The following is a 25,751-nucleotide window of genomic DNA, read 5'->3' as shown; positions in this document are numbered from 1 at the left end:
CTGAATTTATAGGTTATAAAGAATTAACTTACAAACCTTGTTTTTAGCACCTTCCTTCACAATAGCTGCGAGTAAAGTAGTCAATAGCTGCTATTCATCAAAGACCTTGTTTAACTTTTTTACCTATAAATGTTATACTGTCTATATAATAAAGTACACAACCAAGCAATGACAAAAAAATTAAGTCAGACTGTAACATTGACTAACCTGTCGAGGAGAAAGCAGGCAACTTCAGCGTCTCTTCTGAAATCTTTCTGCTGCATTAGCTATTTCCACGGTTGAAAACGCTATCCCGATATTTAAGGCCATTGCACACTGAGCACGAAATATTCGTATGCGTATTTTCCTGTACGTCAGCCTAAAAATTCGTCACGCATAGAAACCTTGCACACCGAGTCCGTTGCGTATTTATTAAACCTTTGCGGGAAAAAACGCAAAAATACCAAATGGATTCGTCAAGCAGTGAGGATGATTTTTGCCCTCTCTCATATTGAAAAGAGAAGAAATAGAAAATATCCATCCAATCCTGAAATTGCGCCGAGAGGAAGGAGTTCATTATCAAGAAGTTGCGAATTTATCCTGAGCGATTCAAAATTTACCTCAGAATGTCAGCGGGACAGTTTGATGCTTTGCTAGCGATTCTGGAGCCACATATTAAAAACAAGACCACCAATTTCCGTGAACCAATCGATTCTGAACGGAGACTGGCAGTGTGTCTGGTATGGACCAGGTATGGACACACACAAACACACACACACACCCGCGCGCGGCCCTGTGGAAGCGCTGGGCAGACAGAACAGCTAGGCTGTTATTGTGTATTGTGTATATTGTGCCCAAATAATACATTAGTTATCGAATAGGCTGCTCAATCACACTTTATTCGATCCTAAATTTCAATCTGATTGAAAGAGGATCGAGGTTTATTAATTTCATAATCCAATATAGAAGAGAACATAAACACTTGATCGAATTGAAAACCGAAACTGAAAGCACGGCGCATAATGTTCAATGATTTGAGGACGAGCTCCCCACGGCCCTGAATTGTCAAAAGACCTCTCAAAATGCTGGCTCTGGATGCGAAAAACGCAGAAAATCAAACCATATCCGATTAATTTTATGACGGAAAAATGAATGGTCTTGTTTTTTGCAATCTCCGGTCACGTTTCCTTTTTCGTTCAAGTCTGGCCTTTTTTTGCGAGGAGGATGCATTCTCCTGTGACTCGGCATATGGTCCGCAATTACAAATAATAGAGCAAAAGAGCAATCAGCAATCATAGGAGTGCAATGCAGCCGTTTAAACTTGCAGGGAATGCGCCTCTCAATGTGACGTGACGATGGCTCTGAGTCTGAACGAAAACGCGTTGTGGAAACGCGTTTGGCTTGTGGTACTTTTTGACCCTCTCTGCTATTATAGTTTTCAAGATGGCGGAACGGACATGGAAGCCTCCGTGAACCTACCCGTCCCATGTACATAAAGATAATAAATTCTTCATTTACGAGGATAAGTCAGATAATTTGCAGAGGTATTTGTACACCATTGAGGACATATTTATGAATAAAAATATTGATTTCAGATAATAAAATACCTAAAAATCTACACAGAGTCCCTTTAATGTCATAGTTAGCTCACGAATAATCGCATTAATGCAATAGTTAGCTCGCGATTAATCGCATTAATGTCATAGTTAGCTCACGATTAATCACATTAATGTCATGGTTAACTCGCGATTAATTGCATTAATATCATAGTTAGCTCACAATTATTTACATTACTGTCATGGTTAGCTCGCGATTAATCGCATTAATGTCATAGTTAACTCGCGATTAATCGCATTATTGCCATAGTTAGCTCACGATTAATCGCATTAATGCCATTGTTAGCTCGCGATTACAAAATGCATTCTCGCGTGGCACAACCATTGAAATGAATGGGTTTCATAGCGCAGCGCCACGCATGCCGCGTCCTGTTGCAAAAGCATATGAAAAAAACTACAAAGTTTGCTAGGCCAAAAAGACTGTTAATCGCGCGATAAAAAACGCGTTCAACTGACAGCCCTAATAAAATACATATACAAAGAAATGCAAAAAAAAAAAATAATAATAAAATACATAAATATACAATGAAATGTAAATACATAAATGAGTATTTATACTTTTATTTCCTTATTTATGTACAGCATAATTGTATTTTTTCTTCATTTATTTATGCATCTATTTATTTTCATTTATACATGTGTGCATTTCATTTCTTTGTATATTTATTTAAGTATTTACAAATAATTATTTTTTTTATTTTATTTTTTTTTTACATTTCTTCGAATATTTATTTATGTCAGCTTTGGCATTCCATAGATAATATGTTTGATTTCATCAATGCAAAATTATGTAAAAGTATGACGACTGATGGAATGACTGCAAACGTCATAATAAAAATAATGACATGCTAATTAGTCAACCATGTAATTCAACACAGCCCCTACCCAGTCTGCATGAGGCAGATACTGCAGTTTGTGCGTGACCAGCACAACGGTCCTCTTCTCCTGCCGGAGGAACTTGAGGATCCCTTCATTCATGAGATGGTCACTGAGGTGAATGTCCAGAGCGGAGAACGGGTCGTCCTGGAAGGGATGGTTACGGGCTTATTTTCACTGAATGAGGCGTTTTTATAAGTCTAGCATTTCTCACAACTCACCAGGAAAACCACATTGGTGTGCTGGTAAAGCGCTCGAGCCACGCTGATCCGCTGGCGCTGCCCTCCAGAGAGAATGATGCCCTGGACCGGGACACACACACACACACACCAGCTCAGACCAGCGCTGGAACGGGTCGCAGGTGACCCGTACGGGTCAGGACTCACGGTTCGGCACGCACGTGATTCGCAGACTAACTGATACATTTAACCATCATAGAGTGAACGTTTATCATTTGGACGTGTTATGTCATGGCAAATTAGAGAGACAGAGAGAGAGAGAGAGAGAGAGTTTCAGACACACTAAAACTATAACTTTGACTTATAACTTAGACTTTGTAACTTTGTTATTTAGCATTTTTCTCTCCTTGTAATGTAATTTGTATATTTGGTATTCATTTATTACTGACTGTTCACTTGATTTAAATATATATATATATATTTTTTTTTTTCTTTTGCTGATCTGAACAATGATCCGATCCATGGCTCATAAAGCCTAAACGTTGCGAACCGTGAGTTTAGTGGTCCGTTCCAGCACGAGTTCAGACAAATAGAGCAGAATATGAGCAGAACGTGTGTTTGGATCAGTGTGTGTGAGACGTACCCTCTCTCCGATCATCGTCTGATCTCCCTGTGGAAGTGTGTCGACGTCTGGCTGAAGCTGACAGACCTCCATCACCTCCTTATATCTGACAGACAGATATAACATCTCAGTCATTACAGCGGCTACAGCAGTTCAAAGGTTTCAACTGTCAATCAAACCTCAAATCATCATATTTGATACCAGGTTTATTGTTTATAACATGTCCTGTTAAAAAAATACACGTTTTCATATTGCACTTACATTCTTTTAAGCATTTCTGTATTTTGTTAGGAACATTAAAAGTTAGCTTTAACCTTTTAAGTGTCTTTTAAGTGTTTTTGAATAACCATGAAAACACACAATCTGAACTTTAATGGTTGTAATTCCAGAATGCTTTGGAATATAGACGTAAGAAATTTGGCAGATTGTTGTAGAAGTGAAATAAATTCAGAAAGTGAAACAGAAAAAAATGTATAGAGGTTTGAGTTTATGAAAATGTGCAATGTAAAAAAAAATAATTATTCATATATTATATAAAATATATATTTTCAAAATATGTTGGACTCTAAAACTGCAAAAAAAAACATCAAAGCCAAAAATCTGGTAGGTAGAAAGGATAAAATTAAAACAGATTATTGGAGTATGTTTTACAAGAAAATACTATTTTAGTATTTCTACTTCAAAACTGTGTTTCATTCAATGTGTTACTTGCCGTTTCTGAATTTTTTGTGTGAAATTTTAACGAAAGTTAAAATTGATTCCAAGTAAATTCAACATTATATATACTGTATATATAATCAAATAATAAAATAAAATAAAATAAAGAAACCTTAAACTTATTTTATTTCATCTAGTTGCCAGTTGTTTAAATTTAAGCTGAAGTACTAAAATAACTAAAAAAAAAACAAAAAAAAAAACTAACATATGGACAAAAAAAAAATATTAAAATGATTCAAACTTTTACAATTAAAATTAAAACAGAGAATATTAAAGCAAAATCTAATGTATCGATGATAGTGTAATAGCACTGATCTAACAGTGGACCAGCGGTGAACTCCACGTCTGTAAATGGGGAACAGAAATTTTACATAACATCAAACACTGAACACACTGAACACACTGAACATACTGAAAACACTAAACACACTGAACACACTGAACACACTGCCCTTCGGGAATCCCACTGTTATTCCCGGTTGTTAATCTGATAAAAACCATTTCTCTCCCGCCACTGGCTAAGAGTAAACCAGCAGCCGAACCCTTTGTGTTTGTGCAGTTTTAACACACACACACACACATACACATCTCTCACATGACTGAACATCCAAGAGTTGATGGGATGCGTTAGGGAATCACAGGGATCTGTGTGTGGTGTGTAGCGAGACCCTCATGTCACGATTCGACACACATCACAATACTGAACTCCCCATATTACTGCGATACTCCAAGACATTTGATAAAAGGTTAACAAAAAATGTACTGTTGATTAAAATGCTAAATTAAGTATTACGTTGTGTGTGTGAATGAATAGTCTTAGACTTGGTGGACAATATTCATGATTATGAAGCTGAAAATACTGAATTATTTTAGACGAATATGCTTGTACTTCGTCACTAGCTAGATATATTTCAAATAAAATGTCACTGTTAACATCAGACATCTGGCATTATCAGGACCCACAAATATCCCCCCATTGCATTATTATACATTATAAACAGCATTATCAAAACATATGAAAACGTGCATTTTTTCTCTATTTTGGGTGAACTAATCACGATGCATATTGTTGTATTTTTGCGATATATTGTTGTATTCTAGTGTGTGGGATACCTCTTCTCATTGGGAGCCATGTCGAACAGGATGTTGTCCTCAACGGTGGCGTTTAAGAGCCACGGCCTCTGGGAAGCGTAGGCCACCGAACCTCTCTTCCTGAAACACACACACACACACCCTGAACACACACAGGACCGGGACAGAACGCTGTGGAAATAATAATGTTTAATAATAATAATAATCATTACGGCAGTGATGGCCTTCCACTCGTATGATGAGCTCTGTCAGACAGAAGAGAAATAAGATGAATCATTATGATGAATCATTTAAATAAAAACAAATACAGAAATCATACATTGTGTCTTGATAAATAAAGTCAATAATATATTATACCTCACATTTTCTTCTGAATCACTCTTGGGTAAACTGTGAGAAAACGAAGCAGTAATTATAAGCATGCAAAAATTAAACAGAAAATGATACAAGATATTAATGTTGATTATAAAGTGGATTAACAAACGGATTTCAAAATACACAGAGGCTGATTGATCAATACAGTGTTACTTAAGTATTTTAGTTTTTACTAAAATTATGAATTTGATTTTTTATTTTTAGTAATTTTGTTAAACACTTTTTTTATTCATTTTTACATTTTTTATTCATTTATTTGTTATTAGTTTTATTATATGATATGATTATTTACATGTTATGGTAACACTTTACAATAAGGTTCCATTAGTTAAGGATAGTTAATGCCTCAAATAAACTTAACTAACAATGAGAAATACATTATTTACAGTACTTATAAATCTTTGCTAACATTACTTAATTAAAACTACTTCATTGTTAATTCATGTCAGCTCAGGTCCATTAACTAATATTAACAGAAACAACTTTGGATTTTAATCATGTGTTAGTAAATGTTGAAATTAACATTAGCTGAGATTAATAAAAGCGGTAGAAATATTTTTCATTTAGTTTATTTAAAAAAAATATATATATTATTTACACTTACTTTATTTTAGCTTGATTGCAATTACAGTAAATGTTTTAATATATTTCGTTTAGTACTATATTTCCTAATATTGACTGTAATACTATGACTACATTCACAATATAGCTTGGCTTGTTGTTTTATGTTGTATTAATGTTGTTTTCACCTGTTCCATGTGACGTTTCCAGAAATCTTCTGCATTTCTCCCAGTGCCGCCAGTAAGAGAGAGGATTTCCCACATCCCACCTGCCCTACGATCATCGTCAGCTGTCCTGAGATGCAGAGAGAGACGAAACAACGTTACTAAAGACAAAACACCGTCACTGAGTACAACACTACCGTAACCGTTACTCATCCTGTTAAACACGCGAGTACAACACTACAGTAACTGTTACTCGTCCTGTTAAACACGCGAGTAACTACAGTAACTGTTACTCGTCCTGTTAAACACGCGAGTAACTACAGTAACTGTTACTCGTCCTGTTAAACACGCGAGTAACTACAGTAACTGTTACTGTTCCCATTAAACACGCGAGTAACTACAGTAACTGTTACTCGTCCTGTTAAACACGTGAGTAACTACAGTAACTGTTACTCGTCCTGTTAAACACGTGAGTAATTATAGTAACTGTTACTGTTCCCATTAAACACGCGAGTAACTACAGTAACTGTTACTCGTCCTGTTAAACACGTGAGTAACTACAGTAACTGTTACTCGTCATGTTAAACACGCGAGTAACTACAGTAACTGTTACTGTTCCCATTAAACACGCGAGTAACTACAGTAACTGTTACTCGTCCTGTTAAACACGTGAGTAACTACAGTAACTGTTACTCGTCATGTTAAACACGCGAGTAACTACAGTAACTGTTACTGTTCCCTTTAAACACGCGAGTAACTACAGTAACTGTTACTCGTCATGTTAAACACGCGAGTAACTACAGTAACTGTTACTGTTCCCTTTAAACACGCGAGTAACTACAGTAACTGTTACTCGTCATGTTAAACACGCGAGTAACTACAGTAACTGTTACTGTTCCCTTTAAACACGCGAGTAACTACAGTAACTGTTACTCGTCCTGTTAAACACGCGAGTAACTACAGTAACTGTTACTCTTCCTGTTAAACACGCGAGTAACTACAGTAACTGTTACTCTTCCTGTTAAACACGCGAGTAACTACAGTAACTGTTACTCGTTCTGTTAAACACGCGAGTAACTACAGTAACCGTTACTCATCCCGTTAAACACGCGAGTAACTACAGTAACCGTTACTCATCCCGTTAAACACGCGAGTAACTACAGTAACCGTTACTCTTCCCGTTAAACACGCGAGTAACTACAGTAACCGTTACTCATCCCGTTAAACACGCGAGTAACTACAGTAACCGTTACTCATCCCGTTAAACACGCGAGTAACTACAGTAACCGTTACTCATCCCGTTAAACACGCGAGTAACTACAGTAACCGTTACTCATCCCGTTAAACACGCGAGTAACTACAGTAACCGTTACTCTTCCCGTTAAACACGCGAGTAACTACAGTAACCGTTACTCATCCCGTTAAACACGCGAGTAACTACAGTAACCGCTACTCATCCCGTTAAACACGCGAGTAACTACAGTAACCGTTACTCGTCCTGTTAAACAAGCAAGTATCTACAGTAACTGTTACTCTTACCGTTAAATACACGAGTACAACACTACAGTAACCGTTACTCATCCCGTTAAACACGCGAGTAACTACAGTAACTGTTACTCTTACCGTTAAATACACGAGTACAACACTACAGTAACAGCACGACTGATCCTCACCGAAGGGAACCTTGATGTCAATATTGGTGAGAGTCGGGCATCCCTGTGTCCATGTGAAGTAGCCGTTTACAATCTGAAACAGAAACACAATAACGTTCTTGTTAAAGCTAATGGTAACACTTTACAATACGCTTTACATAGTTTATAACTACATTAGTTAGGATGAACTAAGAATGAACAATACTTCTACAGCGTTTATTAATCTGAGTTAATATTATTTTCAACATTTACTAATACGTTATTAACATCAAAGGTTGTATTTGTTAATGCAGTTTGAACTAACATGAACAAACAATGAATAGCTGATTAACTTCATTAACTAACATTAACACTAACAATCTATTTACAAAGATTAATAAATACTGTAACAAATGTATTGCTTATTGTTATTTCATATTAGTTAATACATTAACTAATGTTAACTAATTAACCTGATTGTAAAGTGTTACTATGCAAAATTTATTTGTGATGTAGTGTCAAATCCTCCACATCCACAGTATCAGGCGAAGAAGCGATCATTGTCGCATTCAATAATTCAATCTCACCTTAATACACACGTCGTCCTCCGGAGCTGCTGACTCTGTCCGTTTCTGCTCTTGATGCTCAAAGTTCCGGTTCACGTCTTTATTCTTACGATTCACTAGTTTGGCCTGAAGCTGTAATGCATACTGGGGGAACCGAACAAACACTTCATCAATGCACTGCAGAACGGATTCATTCCCAAACGCACGTTAAAGTGACCGGATCATGGGATGCTCGTGTAAATCAACACAGTGCCGAGTTTCACTCTGAAACATGCAATGCACACATTTATTAAATTAAATCACAGCCATATTGCAATTTCGCCTTTATTTCGATTAATTGTGCAGCTCTAGTGTTGTTGACGATCGATGCCTTTGAAACAATCCCAATATGTTTGCTTAAAGAAAGTTCACTTCCAAATAAAATGGGTTCTTGCTTTTGTGCATACTCACGACAGACTTAATGTTGCCGTTGTTGTTCGCCGGACTTTGGGCGATGGGATCCTGGTCGGTTTCAATCTCTGCACTGCCAAGAAATTCACTCAGTTTCTGCACACTGAGAAGAAGTTAAAAAATAAACATTTTTTAGGTTAAATGTGTATCCAAAAATAAATAATGACAGGAACCATTGGTTTTTAAAGTGCATGAATGGCAGAAACATGAAGATGAAGATGATGAAGATCACCTGACGAGGGCTTTGACGGTGGAGAGCAGGAACAGAGGTGTCACCAGTATATCGAAGATGAGGATGAAGATGATGATGATGATGAAGATGATGATGAAGATCACCTGACGAGGGCTTTGACGGTGGAGTGCAGGACACTGGAGAGCAGGAACAGTGGCGTCACCAGTATATAGAAGATGAGGATGAAGATGATGATGAAGATGATGATGAAGAAGAACACCTGACAAGGGCTTTGACGGTGGAGAGCAGGAACAGAGGTGTCACCAGTATATGGAAGATAAGGATGAAGATGATGATGATGATGATGAAGATCACCTGACGAGGGCTTTGACTGTGGTGTGTAGGACACTGGAGAGCAGGAACACCAGCATCACCAGTATATTGAAGATGAGGATGAAGATGAGGATGAAGATGATGATGAAGATCACCTGACGAGGGCTTTGACAGTGGAGTGCAGGACACTGGAGAGCAGGAACAGCGGCGTCACCAGTATATGGAAGAGCGACAGCGACCCGAAGGCCACAGCGGGAGACAGATCCGAGTCGGAGACGCTGTGAACTCGCACGTACACCGCAAAGATCTGTGCAGGAGAACACGTGCACTCAAACACTGATAAACCAGCATTAGTGACAGAACTGAGCTGTGAGAGAGCTTTACATAAGAGAGAGAGAGAGAGAGAGAGGGAATGAAGACTCACTGTGAGAACAGCAGCGATCGGGATGGCAGCATTCATGAAGACTGACGACAGAAATGAAAAGAAATCACTGTATTTAATGGAGGAATGTCTAAGTTGCAAATATATTTACAATTTTGTAAGTTAAAATATTTAAAAGGATGTTTTTTTTGTATTTTTATAATTTTTTGGCTTTTATAATTTTATGACGGACAATTTTATTACAGTTTTTTTTAATGTTTCATTTTATAATATATTTATTAAATTCACATTTTACATCTTAATAATCCAAGTTTGCATTTGCCCTAACATATTTAATCTACATTTACATTTCACATATTTTCTAATATTTAATAATATAACTTTACATGCATTTTACATGAAGATGTAATGATCAAAGTTAGCATGCTATATTTAATAATCCGCATGTAAAGCGTATGGGCTTCATGCACTGGCTTTGCTTTGAGGCTCACTGGAGAGGGACGTGTAGAGAGCAAACGTCCTGAGGTTGCTCAGCTCTTGTCTGCGTGTTTCCTCAACGCTGGATCTGAAGATGTGTTCCCACGCGTACAGCTTCAGGAGCTTGATCCCCCTCAGAAGCTCGTTGGTTTTCTTTAGTCTCTCACTGGTGTATTCCTGTAACACACACACACACACACACATCACTGCGCACTCCATGCATTACAGTCCCACAGTGCTGACTCATATTACAATGCACTCATGCTGATGCCGAGTATATGCTTATTCTATTTATAACTTCATGAAGGCTACTGTATCATATTTGATAAAGGCCTCTAAATGATCAACATGTTCAAAACGTACCTGTCGCACACAATCTATTCTCTGATTGATAGTATACACATTTTTTAACTTTATTATCATACATATGTTATGATTGGTTTATGTCAAGTTGTCATAATAAAGACATCTCAAGCAATGTAACGTTTGCATTAAAAATGACACTTAACGACAGACATAAACATGCATAAACCCTCCTTCATATTCATAACATATGTCATGTCATGGTTATGAAGGTGTCATGTCAGTCTTATGCACACCCCTTCAAGTAAAGTGTTACCTAAGCTTTTGCAATAAAATTGACGTGTTTCCATTGGGCGTATTTTCAATTTGAAGGGTAATGGAAACGCGGCTAGTCGACTGATTTGCTCACCAGAGTGCTCTTCTGTGCGCGCGAGAGTCGAGTGGCTACGAAATACTGCAGCGGAGCCAACGCCACGATAACAGTCGCTCCGATCAGAGCGCTCACTCCCAGCAGATAGTAGAGGAGTAACACACCAATGACAATCTGCACACAATTCAGCAGAATTTACAATGCAGACATGTGTTCATGACGCTTAAACGAAACAATCCCCGATGCTCACCTGAACCGGCATGGCCCACAGGTTGGGACAGAGGAAGAAGAACCACATGAGGTGGTTGGTGTCGCGGGCCACGAGACTGCAGATCTGGGCCGTGGTCATGTCACCCATAGACATGTTAGAAGTGCACAGGCGCATGATCTTATTGTAAATCTTAGTCTGTGGGGAAAAGAACAATGACGAAACGTTTTCAAGGAGTAGTTCATTTTTAAAAAAACTTTTGCTCATAATTTACTCAACCCCGTGTCATCCAAGATGTCCACGTCTTTCTTTCTTCAGTCGAAAAGAAATTAAGGTTTTTGATGAAAACATTCCAGCATTTTTCTCCATATAATGGACTTCAATGGGAACCAAACGGTTCAAGGTCCAAACGAGAGTTTCAGTGCAAACTGTTCAAAGGGCTTTAAACGATTCCAGACGGGAAAAGATTCGTTCAATTTGATGAACGAGTTCGAACAGGAGAGTCACGAACTCGCATCACAGAACTTATAAAACTTAAACTATGTTATTTTTTTTTAAATGTTTCGCTAGATAAGACTCTTATTCATCGTCTGGTGTCGTTTAATATAAAGCCCTTTGAACAGTTTGTACTGAAAGTGTCTTTTGGACCTTGAACCGTTTGGTTCCCATTGAAGTCCATTATATGGAGAAAAATACTGGAATGTTTTCATCAAAAACCTTAATTTCTTTTCGACTGAAGAAATAAAGACATGGACATTTTGGATGACATGGGGGTGAGTAAATTATCAGCAAAAGCTTGTTTTAAAGTGAACTACTCCTTTAATCTTCATCTAACCGATTAAAGTCACCATGAAAGCAAAAGGGACACTTGTTGTTTGTTATGGAATATTGCAGTGTTTATACTAAATGATTTATCAGAGCACATCAGTATTGTGTTAATTATCTTGACCTGTCACCTGTCAACCTGTCACTCACATGAGCTCAGCCAATAGCAAATCATCCAACCACAAATAAAATCAAGCCCCGCCTACATTTGTTCTTGTTCCAGAAGCGTTTCACTGGGATATACGGCACAATTAGGAAGAAAAGACGAGTGCAACTTCTTTTTCATGCCGACTTTAAGAATAATGAACGAGAGTTTTTTGACAGGCAGGGATTATTAATCATACCTGAATGGCTCCTCTGAGTTTGATCCCGGTCTCAATGGCCACATAATACGAGGCCTGAAGGAAAGTCCTCTGCAGCAGCAGGGCCAGAAACAGCAGGACAGCGAGAACATACGCATTCGCCAGGAACGCCTCCGAGGAGATGAAGTGCACTCCAAGCAGCTTCACCTGTGAAAAAGAGTGTGTGTGAGTGTGTGTGTGTAAAATATCGACCAATGGGAGAATCTTGAAGATGTCCAGGTCATATTTCACCCCATAATTGAATGATTTTTCTTTAATGTTGCTGTTTGATCATGAACAAGCTCCAGTTCTTCTCTACATTAGTGTCAGTGTTCCTCAACTCTTCTTAGTTTCTTCCGGGAACAAACGTCACAATATTCCTCATTATAATAATTAATACGCAGAATAAAGGGGCGGGGCCTGGTTGAGTTAGTTCGACCAATCACAACACACTGATCCAGCCGACCAATCAGAGCACAGTGTGCTTTCAGAAGGAGGGGCTTCATAGAGACAGGAAGTAAACAGAGCGTTACTGACGGACTGGGAAAAGAGGAGCCGCAACAACGGAGAATATGAGGAGAATAATGTGATTTGAATAGAGAATCATGTATTTTATCAAGAAGAATACAAATTAGCAACAAAATATATCAAAAGAAAATAACATGAACTTGTTTTAAAAATAATATGCATTAAAAAAATCATGTTTTCCATAAAGCATTTGCATATCAAGTGACAATTATGCAGTGGCACACAATCAGATTTGACAAGTACTGAACTGAAACGCAAAGCAATTGTCCCGAGTGTTTGTCAGGAACATGGACACTACACACTCAAAGTGGCGACATTTAAAACGCTGGTGTTTCAGGGATCCAGATGTCACAGAACAGCGCCAGATGTTGCCCTGGAACTTACTAACGCTTTAATGCTTTCTTGTTGCGCTCCAAAAAAATAGATTAACACTGGAAAGGGGCAAAAACATTATTCCAAATTATTTTAAAATGCAAACAGGTCTTTAAACATATCATGGTCCAACTTTGCAAAATTACTAGGACACTGAAGCCACACATAATAAAAAAATAGCAAACATTTTAAAGAAAAATTTGAACATCGTGCAAAAGTTCATTTATTTCAGTAATTCTAAAATATTATATAGACTCAATATGCGTTTTTCATTTTCGTCATTTGGTGGCTCTGAAATGTCAAAACAAAATGCTTGCTACGGATGCAAAAAACGCAGACGCAGTGCGTAAACGTGATTGACACAACACATTTATTTTTTAACGTGCACAAAATTTGGACGAGAATTTCGGACCCAGTGTGCAAGTGTTACGTTTTCCTGAAGCTCAGACAGTAGAGCATTGGTGCTTGCAACGCCAAGGTCATGGGTTCGATTCCCGGAGAAAGCAAGATCTGTTAAGAATGCAAATGTGAAGCTTAAAATGTCATGTAAGTCGCTTCGGATAAAAGCATGAATGTAAGTGTGGTTTGACTGGTTAGGTTGGGGATTTAAGCATTAGCATTTGAGCTTATAAAACTTAAACTTTGTTATTTTTTTTTTTTAAATGAGCGATCGTTTCGCTTGATAAGACCCTTATTCATCGTCTGGCGTCGTTTAAAGCCCTTTGAACAGTTTGCAGTTTGAACTGAAACTCTCATTTGGACCTTGAACCGTTTGGTTCCCATTGATGTCCATTATATGGAGAAAAATCCTGGAATGTTTTCATCAAAAACCTTCATTTCTTTTTGACTGAAGAAAGAAAGACATGGACATCTTGGATGACATGGGGGTGAGTAAATTATCAGCACAAGTTTTTGTAAAAGTGAAAGTTTTCCTGAAGCTCAAACAGTAGAGCGTTGGTGCTTGCAACGCCAAGGTCATGGGTTTGATTCTCAAGGAAAGCAAGAACTGATAAGAATGTAAATGTGTAACTTAAAATGTAATGTAAGTCGCTTTGGATAAAAGCATGAATGTAAGTGTGGTTTGACTGGTTTGGTTGGGACCACTGTAATATTTGCACTGGTACCGGAGGCAGAGCACTGTGATTGTCACTGCTGATGTGGTGAACGATCCCCGAGATGCAGAGCGGCCCGGCGAAGCCCAGCAGATCCGCCATGAAGCGGAAGGTGATGCTGAGCACCAGAGGCCTGCCGAACGCCAGCCGGAGGGAACGCCAGATCCACCTCGAGCCCTTTAGCGGGACGGGCCCGTCCTCCTGCACACACACACACACACACACACACACCGAGACAAACAGATGAACCAGCGGGGATGACACGCAACCAATTGGCTTTATGCCCAGCTGCACTACTTCCAGAACTTCAGCCAGCTCCTTGTTTCCTGTCTGCCATTTTTGGACAAACTTGATTAATTCAGCTGTGCCTGATTATTGTTGTTGTGACTATTGAGGTCAGACACTGGATTAATCAGTTTGTCCAATAATGGTAACGTTAGACAGGAAACAAGGAGCTGGCTGAAGTTGTGGAGCTGTGCATAAAGGCAATTGGACTCTTAAAAGATGTCTAATAGCCGTCCGAACACACACTAAAACAAGGTAAAATTTTGGCTATCAGTGAACATTTAATAGACGTCCTAACTACACGCGACGCCGCGACACGCGATAAAAGGTCTCTTTTCCATGTTAATCAGAGTTTTTGTCCTAATCAGACGCGACAGCGACACGCGAAGTTTCTAATTTAGAAACGGTTCCTATTTCTGCGAAGTCGCGGCTGAAAGAATGAAGAAATTACACTGGTTATGAGTTACACATTATTTATTTTTAGTTAAAAATAGGTCAGTGTGCCACAAGAGATAACGGATAATTTACCTCAGATTTTTAAAGCATGTAATATAGCGTTCAAAATGAATTCTATGCAAACATACAACTGTACTTCATAACAAAATTAGTCGGTGAGTATATTTTGTTAATGTTTTGATTTTTAATAATGTTATTTCTTGATTAAATTATGTCCTTAGTCCTTACCCATTCCAATGCAAGTGCGGGCCAACAGTGCGCTTTCACAGAGAGACTCTGCTGCTAATTAGAAACGGTTCCTATTTCTGCGACGTCGCGGCTGACAAAATGAAGAAATTACACTGGTTATGACGTTACACATTATTTATTTTTTTGTTAAAAATAGGTCACTGTGCCACAAGAGATAACGGATAATTTACCTCAGATTTTTAAAGCATGTAATATAGCGTTCAAAATGAATTCTATGCAAACATACAACTGTACTTCATAACAAAATTAGTCGGTGAGTATATTTTGTTAATGTTTGGATTTTTAATAATGTTATTTCTTGATTAAATTATGTCCTTACCCATTCCAATGCAAGTGCGGGCCAACAGTGCGCTTTCACAGAGAGACTCTGCTGCTAATTAGAAACGGTTCGACGTCGCGGCTGACAGAATGAAGAAATTACAATGGTTATGACGTTACACATTATTTATTTTTTTGTTAAAAATAGGTCACTGTGCCACAAGAGATAACGGATAATTTACCTCAGATTTTTAAAGCATGTAATTATAACGTTCAAAATAAATTCTGTGCAAACATAGGCCTACGTACTGCATAACAAAATTAGTCAATGAGTTTATTTTGTTAATGTTTTGATTTTTAATAATGTTATTTCTTGATTTGATTATGTCCTACCCATTTCCAATGCAAGTGCGGGCCAACAGTGCGCTTACAGTGCGGCATCAGTCGTGTCGCGTCTAGTGTGGACAGACACACTGTCGCTGGAATATTATCGCGTCGCCTGTATCGTTAGTTAGGACACGGTGTAAATAGACTCGTCATCAATTAGATCACAAAGAAATGAAATGAGTTAAGAAATGAAACCAAACACCTTTTAATCACTGTTGACTTTACTGACTTGATGGAATATCATACATCTCGCAAGCTATTCTGGCCAAAACGACATGTAACCCAATCCGAAGTTATTTTGGCTAGAAGTGTGTGGAAAATGAGACGACATATGGTGATGACAGACGCAGATTCCCAGCAAGCAATTTTGCGTTTAAAAGACGATAATAGCCGTCCGAATAACACAGCCCTGAACCTAGGCTAAAACACGTCAGTGAAAACTGAATAGACGTCTAAGAATAAAGATCACAAAGAAATGAAATGAGCGAAGAAATGAAACCAAACACTGTGATCACTGTTGACTTTGCTGACTTGATGGACTATCAAACATCTCGCAAGTTATTCTGGCTGGACAGATGAGCCAGCGGTGATGATGAGATTCACAGACTATTTAATTTTAATAGCCTCTAAACTGGTCATTTAGTAACTGATGCACAGATTATGTAAAACCCACACCCAAACACATTTTAGCATGTTTTAATCTGAAGTGTTTCTGAAGTCCTGTCTGTTTTCAGGACAAAGAGGATAAAAGCAATTCCACTGTATCGGGGACATACAAGGTCTGGTTATACAAGCACTTGTCCACAAATAACAAAGAACAGCAAAAAATGAAAGTTTGCAGATCTCTGATTTTGGCAGAGAAAGAGATCCTGCTGTTTAAACTTACGTAATGTCTATGTACATGCAGCTTTTCCCTCAAATCCAGATTATACTGGCCTTGAATGAACCAGCACACAGATATCATTTGAGGGATATCATAAATATTATGTCTGTATTATTCATTCTGTATTTTTGGATTTTGTATTTTTCCAATCAACAGCACTGGTCACAACACTTCTTCTAACATGGATGTCAGGAACAAATAAATCACCCAGAGCCATGTGAACTGTTTTTGGTGAAATTTTGCAACCTAAGCATATTTTATACTTTACAAAATGATGTTACTTGGTGCAATGAAAAAACTTAAGCATATTTTTAATAATTTTAAAAAACATGCTCAACCAAACGGTTGATTTGGCACATAACGTTTAATGGTTCGAGAATGGATATTACAATGCACTATTAAAACTTTGGAATAAAGGCCTGAATTTGGTCTTGTTTAAAAAAAAAAAAAAAACACTATGATTATTGCTGAAGTAAAAGCACTTAAAAAAATAAAGTATGAAATAGTTTTCATTAAATCAAATATACTGTAGTAAATATTTTTTCTTTTATACAAAATATATATTTTACAAAATATTTTTTCCTATAAAATTACTATAAAATCAAAGCCATATATCTAACCAAGTTGTGTTCCAAATTTGAAGTTTATATCACAAAAATTGAAGTTCCCATGACATTTTGTTTAGGCGTAATACCAAAAATGACATATTTGTATGCATTCTGCTGTAAAAAATGAATACATTTCTGTCCAAATATCACTTCTGTTACAAAATATGGGACCTTGAGACTCAGACCTTTCTGACAATGTGTTTTGTTAAGACTAGAAAAGGTTTTGATCATAAATTATGATGGGCAATGAAAAAGTGTGGCAAAGCATGTGTATGAATTCCGGTACCATTTATTACCGTAAAGTGACATCTCAATTATTTTAAAAATGATGGGATGTGTTGAAAAAAAAAATGCATTGAGTGTGGTTACTAGAGACATAATAAGATAAGGAATGCAAACAAAAAAAAATCCCATCATTTTTTTCTTGGTGCGGACTTCAAAGGGTTAACAATAATTAAAAAATAAATATTCAAGGATGCGTTAAACTGATCAAAAGTGACAGTAGAGACATTTGTAATAATGTTTCAAATAAATCCTGTTCTTTTGAACTTTCTATTCATCCAGAAGAACTCATTAATTATAGTTTGAATTATCACTGAGTCATTTAACCATGTATTACGGTCTCTGTGAGGCTTTTGTCTGCACGTGATTTCATGTTGTATATGCAATCCAGGGATTCAACTTTTTTTTTCAGCAATGCCGTATGTTTACTTGAAGCAAGCACTAATAATAAAGTCAATATTAAATGAGGTCAATAATAATAATAAAACACAGTTAATCTTTCTGAATGTAATATACTTTCTTTCTCTTTGTATGTTCATATCAATGCGATAAACGAGTCAGGTCCAAAATAATCTAAAAGTAGTCAGAATGCATAATCTAGATTATGTTACTTGTTTTTGTATTTTGGACTAGCACTGGTTAAATGAGAAATGTCTCAATAGAATAAATTAGGTGAAACTTTGTGATTCTCCTAATGTTCTTTTGACACTATCCGCGTTTGAAGCGAATCAATCAAAACTATCTTTAGCTGGAAAATAACTTTATTCTAGAGCTGTCATAAAGCCAAAACAATCTCTGTTACTGTAATCTCCTATTATCACTGTAAAGCAGCTTTGGAACAATCCACATTGTTAAACTCGCTATATAAATGAAGATAAAGCATGAACGTACGGCTTGCGCGTCGAAGGCCTTACGGAGCCGCTGGTAGTTGGTGAGCGCCCTCATGGAGATGGGCAGCTTGCCGATGGTCTTCAGGTCGATGGGCCGCTGGTGTGCAGATGTGATGAAGGTGTTCATCCACCAGTACGTGCTCTTCGACAGCAGATTCACGAACGGCTGGAGGAACCGAACGCCCAGATCCTGAAGGTCATCGGGTGGCTTCACCTCCGTGGGAACCGCAAACCACATGTAGCGCTGGAACCCAACCAGAACGAGGCATTAGAGGAGCTTCCACAGCTTTACATGCATTTACATCTCAAAACCTTCAACAATCCCTTTGCTGCTGCTGTTTGGGAAACTGTTTCAATTCATGTTGCAACATGGATGAGTGATTCACTCCGATTTAGACGCATACAGAGCATCAACGAGGACATCGGAAATTCTTAAAAATCCCGTATAAATTTGAAGGATTTTTCCATATTTGTCTTTCAAAGGTCTTTTATTTTTAATTTCACATTGCATTGTGGGAACAATATATATATATATATATATATATATATATATAAATAAATTTTTACCCATATTTATATATATATATATTTAAATAAATCTTTGAATGCATTTAAGAATGTTTACATGATTTTTACAAAAAACAATTAAACCATGTTCAATTTGAATATATTGTTATTCAATTATTTGCAAGCCTACCAAAAGATGCTATTTCTGTATATTTATTATCCGTGAATAGTACAGAAAATGTACTGTTAATATACAGAATTTTCCATTTTAGAGTTTAGGAACTGTCCATCATTTAATATTATATTATTTACTGTATATATACAGTATATATATATATATATATATATATATATATACATATATAATTTAATTGTAATAATATTCAATTAAGCATCTGAAAACATTACATACAGCTCACACATACACATTAAAATAATTATTTAAAGTTATTTATTTACGATATAAGTGATATTTTTAAAAATGTATTTTTCTCACAAGGGTTACAGAAGTAAAACTATAAGCTCTATTAAACAAACATGAGAATATAATATTTCTTGACAAACTGTAATATGACACTACTGGAATCGTATTATAGCTTAGTGTGTTTTCCCCATTTGGTAATTTCCCAAAACTTTATTCTGATAATGTGAGGCCAAACACGGAGCGGTTATGAGACAAGATTATCCCCAGAGATTGATGTTACGCACATTCTTTTTTAAGCAGTTATAAACTCAAGACCTGGACTGAGCCTCCGCTCTCCTCACCGGAAAACAAGCGTCCGATAAACAGCTGAGAAGAGCGAGGGATTTGCGTCAACAGAAGATGATTGTGAGTTGCGTGGTCATTTGATTCAATGCAGGTCCTCATCATTTTAATCTCACATCGAGCCGTTATGCAACGGAGAGAGAGGATCACGCCGTTCATTAATGTCCTCGTGGACTCTAGGGTTGTTCCTTGTGTCCAAACTTTACAATAAGGTTCCATTTGTTTACATTATTAATGAATAATACGTCATCTTAGTCGATGTTCATTTTGAACCTTTATATACAGTTTACTCATATACTGTATATACAAATATACACTACTGTTCATCTGGGATATCCCATATATACCTGATGTGACCCTTGACCCCACACTCACACATATCCCAGATATTCCCGCTGTGACCCCTGACCCCACACTCACAGATATCCCATATATACCCGCTGTGACCCCTGACCCCACACTCACAGATATCCCAGATATTCCCGCTGTGACCTTTGACCCCACACTCACATATATCCCAGATATCCCCACTGTGACCCCTGACCCCACACTCACAGATATCCCAGATATTCCCGCTTTGACCCTTGACCCCACACTCACACATATCCCAGATATTCCCGCTGTGACCCCTGACCCCACACTCACAGATATCCCATATATACCCGCTGTGACCCCTGACCCCACACTCACAGATATCCCAGATATTCCCGTTGTGACCTTTGACCCCACACTCACATATATCCCAGATATCCCCACTGTGACCCCTGACCCCACACTCACAGATATCCCATATATCCCCGCTTTGACCCTTGACCCCACACTCATAGATATCCCAGATATTCCCGCTGTGACCTTTGACCCCACACTCACAGATATCCCAGATATTCCCACTGTGACCTTTGACCCCACACTCACATATATCCCAGATATCCCCACTGTGACCCCTGACCCCACACTCACAGATGTCCCAGATATTTCCACAGTGACCCCTGACACCATACTCACACATATCCCAGATATTCCCGCTGTGACCCCTGACCCCACACTCACAGATATTCCAGATATCCCCGCTTTGACCCTTGACCCCACACAAACAAATATCCCAGATATCCCCGCTTTGACCCTTGACCCCACACTCACACATATCCCATATATCCCCGCTGTGACCCATGACCCCACATTCACAGATATCCCAGATATTCCCACTGTGACCTTTGACCCCACACTCACATATATCCCAGATATCCCCACTGTGACCCCTGACCCCACACTCACAGATGTCACAGATATTTCCACAGTAACCCCTGACCCCATACTCACACATATCCCAGATATTCCCGCTGTGACCCCTGACCCCACACTCATAGATATCCCAGATATTCCCGCTTTGACTCTTGACCCCACACAAACAAATATCCCAGATATCCCCGCTTTGACCCCTGACCCCACACTCACAGATATCCCAGATATCCCCACTGTGACCCTTGACCCCACACTCACAGATATCCCAGATATCCCCGCTGTGACCCCTGACCCCACACTCACAGATATCCCAGATATCCCCGCTGTGACCCCTGACCCCACACTCACAGATATCCCAGATATCCCCGCTTTGACCCCTGACCCCACACTCACAGATATCCCAGATATCCCCACTGTGACCCTTGACCCCACACTCACAGATATCCCAGATATCCCCGCTTTGACCCCTGACCCCACACTCACAGATATCCCAGATATTCCCGCTGTGACCCCTGACCCCACACTCACAGATATCCCAGATATTCCTGCAGTGACCCCTGACCCCACACTCACCCGGCGCAGGATCACGTTGACCTCGACCCCCAGCAGAAGCCCGTACAGGAGCGCCAGGAGGCCCGTGATGCAGAACCGCAGCTGTCTCGGCCCGATGCCGTGGCAATCGTACTTCACAAACTTGATGGTTTTGGTGATGAAGGCCAAAGTCCAGTAGATCAGCAGAGCTGGATACCAAGAGCAGTATATCCATAAGCCTGTGTATCATCTGTGTACTCTTTTAATTCATTTTATAACTCTATCATATATCTATTTTAATTCATTTCATAACCATTTTAATTTTCCTTGCTTTTATTTTGTAATTATTTTAAAGCACTTTGAATTGCCACCATGTATGAACAGTGCTATATAAATAAAGTCTGTTCACTGCCAGTATTTTGACAACATTCAGTGTTTATCTCAGGGATGATGAGGATGATGATGATGATGATGTGAATCTGGAAGGGTTTAGTGTACCGATAAGCAGCTTGGGGAAGTTGGAGGTCTCGATGTTGTGGTAATAGATGATGGATGTGACGGCGGCCAGAATCCCGAGTCCGGCTGGCATGTAGAGGTGAAGATGCCGAGACTGATTAAACCTGAGAACAAATGCATTCGGTTATTAAACACTGCAGAACACACACACACACACACACACACACGTTATTGTATGCTATTCTGTGCTGAAAAGCCGAGTTTTTGGAAGAAGTCTCTTCATGCATTAGTAAATGTTGAAATAAACGGAGATTAATAAATGCTGTAGAGAAGTGTTTTGTTCATGTTAACTAATGAACCTTATTGTAAAGTGTTACCGAAATAGTATAATTTTGTAATATTACACTGTACACGTCTTTACTGTCACTTTGATGAGTGTAATGCATCCTTGCTGAATAAAAGTAATGCTTTATTTCCTTTGAATGTAAAAATACCTTATTTGGTTAGTCACATATTTGCCTACATTTGAATTGTGACCAAATATATCAAGTCTTATTATAATGTGTGTGTGTGTACCAAAAGGTTATTTTGAATATTATGATTCTAAATATATAAAAGTTATGATATAGTTTTTAGTCATAAAATGTACAGTCGTTTTATATGTAACTATTTTATTGCTCATGGCTGAATAACTGAAACTAACGATCTGATATTCAGTGAAGCGAGTCGATGGTGTGTGTGTGTGTGTGTGTTCTCACCCGTCCGACACGATTCCCTCAGCGATCTCACACACCAGCACGAACAGCAGGACCGTAGTGAACAGCCAGCGCAAGTCGTGGCCGGGGAAATGAAGCCACGTGCTGTGATGAATGTGGACCTTCGAGCTCTGACTGCCCCAGCCTACACAACACAACAACACAACAACACACACACACACACACACACACTGTGATGAATGTGGACCTTCGAGCTCTGACTGCCCCAGCCTACACTACACAACACAACACAACACACACATTTTTTAATGTTATTTTTTAGTATTATTTTTCTTTATTAATTTTCATAATACTAAGGTAAACTTTTGTCCATTTTAGGTGCTAATATGTATATTTTAAGTGTTAATGTGCATTTTAGGTGCTAATATGCCCATTTCATTAGCTAATATGTCCATTTCAAGAGCTAATATGTACATTTTAGGTGTTAATAAGTACATTTTAGCTGCTAATATGTCCATTTCAGGAGCTAATATGTCCATTTTAAGTGTTAATATGTACATTTTAGGTGCTAATATGTCCATTTTAGGTGGTAATATGCCCATTTCATGAGCTAATATGTACATTTTAGGTGGAAATATAATAATAATAATATTTAGGTGCTAATATAATAATATTTTTATTTTTATTATTATTATTATTATTATTACTACACTCTAAAAAATGCTGGGTTGTTTTAACCCAACTTTGGGTCAAATATGGACTAACCCAGCCGTTGGGTTAAATTTTTACATTACATTTTTAACCCAACATTTTGGGTTTGTCCATATTTGACCCAAAATTGGGTTAAAACAACCCAGCATTTTTTAGAGTGTAATATGTCAATTTCAGGAGCTAATATGTCCATTGCAAGAGCTAATATGTAAATTTTAAGTGATAATATGTACATTTTAGGTGCTAATATGCCCATTTCATGAGCTAATATGTACATTGTAGGTGGTAATATGTACATTTTAAGTGTTAATATATACATTTTAGGTGCTAATATGTCAATTTCAGGAGCTAATATGTCCATTTTAGGTGTCAATATGAACTTTTTAGGTGCTAATGTGTACCACTAAGGTATCAATATGCAGCCTTTGGGTACAAAAGTTTACCTTTTAAAAAGGTACAGCCCCAGTGACAGCTTTTGAACCTTTTTTTCTGAGAGTGTAAGTTGCTGGGGTAAAAGTGGATCTTTTTTAGAAAGAAGAGTTCAGTCAAATATTGGGAGAATTAGCTGTAAGGAGATCACGATCACACAATCACACAATCACACTCACACACTCCACCACAGTTTCTTCAGTGCATCTGACATGCCAGATTCTCATTTGTACACTCTAAAAAATGCTGGGTTGTTTTAACCCAACTTTGGGTCAAATATGGACTAACCCAGCCGTTGGGTTAAATTTTTACATTACATTTTTAACCCAACATTTCGGGTTTGTCCATATTTGACCCAAAATTGGGTTAAAACAACCCAGCATTTTTTAGAGTGTATCTTCGAGGAACACAGAAGTGCCTTGAAACCAAGACCATGTGACTGTGAGGAAGCCCCTAACCGATGAAGAGGATGGGGAACGACAGAAACACACACACACACTGGCTCTCACCGATGAAGAGGATGGGGAAGGTGCTGAAGAGCAGGAACACATGAGGAACCACACCGAGAGCGTCCAGAAAGCAGCCGTTGTTCAGAAGGCCGTTGTCCACCTTATACGCCGAGGAGTTCTCCGTGCCGCAGAAGGACAGGGTCGAGTTGGAGACTGGCGTCTATGAGGAGACCACACACACACACACACACACAGGCCAGTTATGAGACATTATGAATGCAGCAGAGACATCTTTAAATATGTTGTGTCTGATATCCTGGGGTATCCCGAGGTAAAGCTCCTGTAATCCGCAAATCCATGATTTTAACAACAACAACAAAAGCCATAATGCAAGAGCAATGTGTGGATCTTATTTACATATATGATTTTTACAAACATCCCATCGGTTTCATATATTGCCCTATAGAAAAACAGCATCTGTTCTTGATATCACACTGTAAGAACTAAAAACATTACTTTTGTTGTTCTATCCCAATGTAATCGGGATTAAGTTGTCGCAAGTCATCTGTAATAATAATTAAAACAGACACGCGGATCGGTTCAAAATCTGTGCGATGTCACAATGCAAGAGATTATAAACTGCTATTTCTACACACTATTGCAGCCTATTTCGCATTAGTTGTGATTTAAAAAAAAAAATTGATTTAAAATTATCAAATGTAGGCAATGTTTGTGGAAATAATGTTGCGATTGAGAGAAAAACGTTTTCAAATAGGCTATATATATAAAGAAATAAGTTCAAATAATTTTCCAGTGTAAAAAAAACAAAAAAAAAAACAAAAAAAAAACATGCAGAATATTCACAGAACACCCAAACTGTTGAACGTAATATTTTGCTCAGATAAAAGTGTAGCATCTCACCGGTCGGTATCCTCGCATCATCTTTGGAAGAGTTTATTTCATGTCCCCCTCGATGGACTGAGTTATTTTTCAACACTTGGACATTGAAACACACAGACGAGTTTTGCACGAGTCCTGCACTCTCTCTCTCTCTCTCTCTCTCTCTCTCTCCTGATCTGGCTGACCTGAGATCAGATGATCCTCGAGCACGAGATTATGAGCGCGATCCTGTTGGCGCTCAGTCCCGCTGACACTTAATCTCCACCCTCATCCAAACCCATCCAGTTTGTCTGATCACATAAAAAAAATAAAAAGATTGAAAGATATAAACACCCTCCGAAGTTATCAGTTAGTATCAGTTATTCCTTGAGTGTTTTAAGAGTGTAGAAATCGAAAGAAAGGATAAAGGCAGTGTAAACACACATGTGTGAGTATTAATGACAGCAAGATATGAAGCTGTGCAGTAGCAATGGCATAATGTGTGGAAACTCTGCC

General features: G+C 38.2%; 1 protein-coding gene across 3 annotated transcripts in view; it reads right to left on the bottom strand.

Moving 5' to 3' along the window:
* The window catches only part of abcc8b (ATP binding cassette subfamily C member 8b), a 115,348-nt gene extending 89,797 nt beyond the window's left edge, over positions 1-25,551 (bottom strand). For 2 of the 3 annotated variants that reach the window (XM_089135257.1, XM_089135258.1), the window contains exons 1-23: positions 25,278-25,551; positions 24,417-24,576; positions 22,810-22,951; positions 22,094-22,215; positions 21,638-21,804; positions 18,551-18,793; positions 14,264-14,452; positions 12,243-12,407; positions 11,116-11,271; positions 10,905-11,039; positions 10,207-10,369; positions 9,758-9,798; positions 9,489-9,640; positions 8,829-8,931; positions 8,400-8,522; positions 7,855-7,927; positions 6,206-6,311; positions 5,439-5,471; positions 5,294-5,326; positions 5,103-5,201; positions 3,294-3,378; positions 2,693-2,773; positions 2,481-2,618 (exon numbers count right to left, since the gene is read on the bottom strand). In XM_089135257.1, coding sequence (XP_088991383.1) covers positions 2,481-2,618; positions 2,693-2,773; positions 3,294-3,378; positions 5,103-5,201; positions 5,294-5,326; positions 5,439-5,471; positions 6,206-6,311; positions 7,855-7,927; positions 8,400-8,522; positions 8,829-8,931; positions 9,489-9,640; positions 9,758-9,798; positions 10,207-10,369; positions 10,905-11,039; positions 11,116-11,271; positions 12,243-12,407; positions 14,264-14,452; positions 18,551-18,793; positions 21,638-21,804; positions 22,094-22,215; positions 22,810-22,951; positions 24,417-24,576; positions 25,278-25,298 — 2,730 coding nt within the window. In that variant the 5' untranslated portion in view covers positions 25,299-25,551. The remainder of the gene's footprint in view (positions 1-2,480; positions 2,619-2,692; positions 2,774-3,293; positions 3,379-5,102; positions 5,202-5,293; positions 5,327-5,438; positions 5,472-6,205; positions 6,312-7,854; positions 7,928-8,399; positions 8,523-8,828; positions 8,932-9,488; positions 9,641-9,757; positions 9,799-10,206; positions 10,370-10,904; positions 11,040-11,115; positions 11,272-12,242; positions 12,408-14,263; positions 14,453-18,550; positions 18,794-21,637; positions 21,805-22,093; positions 22,216-22,809; positions 22,952-24,416; positions 24,577-25,277) is intronic. The other variant, XM_089135259.1, reaches the window with a different exon arrangement.
* Positions 25,552-25,751: the final 200 nt, after the last annotated feature.

This window comes from Pimephales promelas, chromosome 10 (assembly GCF_988280905.1).
Source record: "Pimephales promelas chromosome 10, fPimPro1.hap1.1, whole genome shotgun sequence".
In the NCBI taxonomy this organism is placed as follows: domain Eukaryota; kingdom Metazoa; phylum Chordata; class Actinopteri; order Cypriniformes; family Leuciscidae; genus Pimephales; species Pimephales promelas.
Note: the sequence above shows the minus strand (reverse complement) of the source record. Positions and strands in the feature narration are given on the sequence as shown.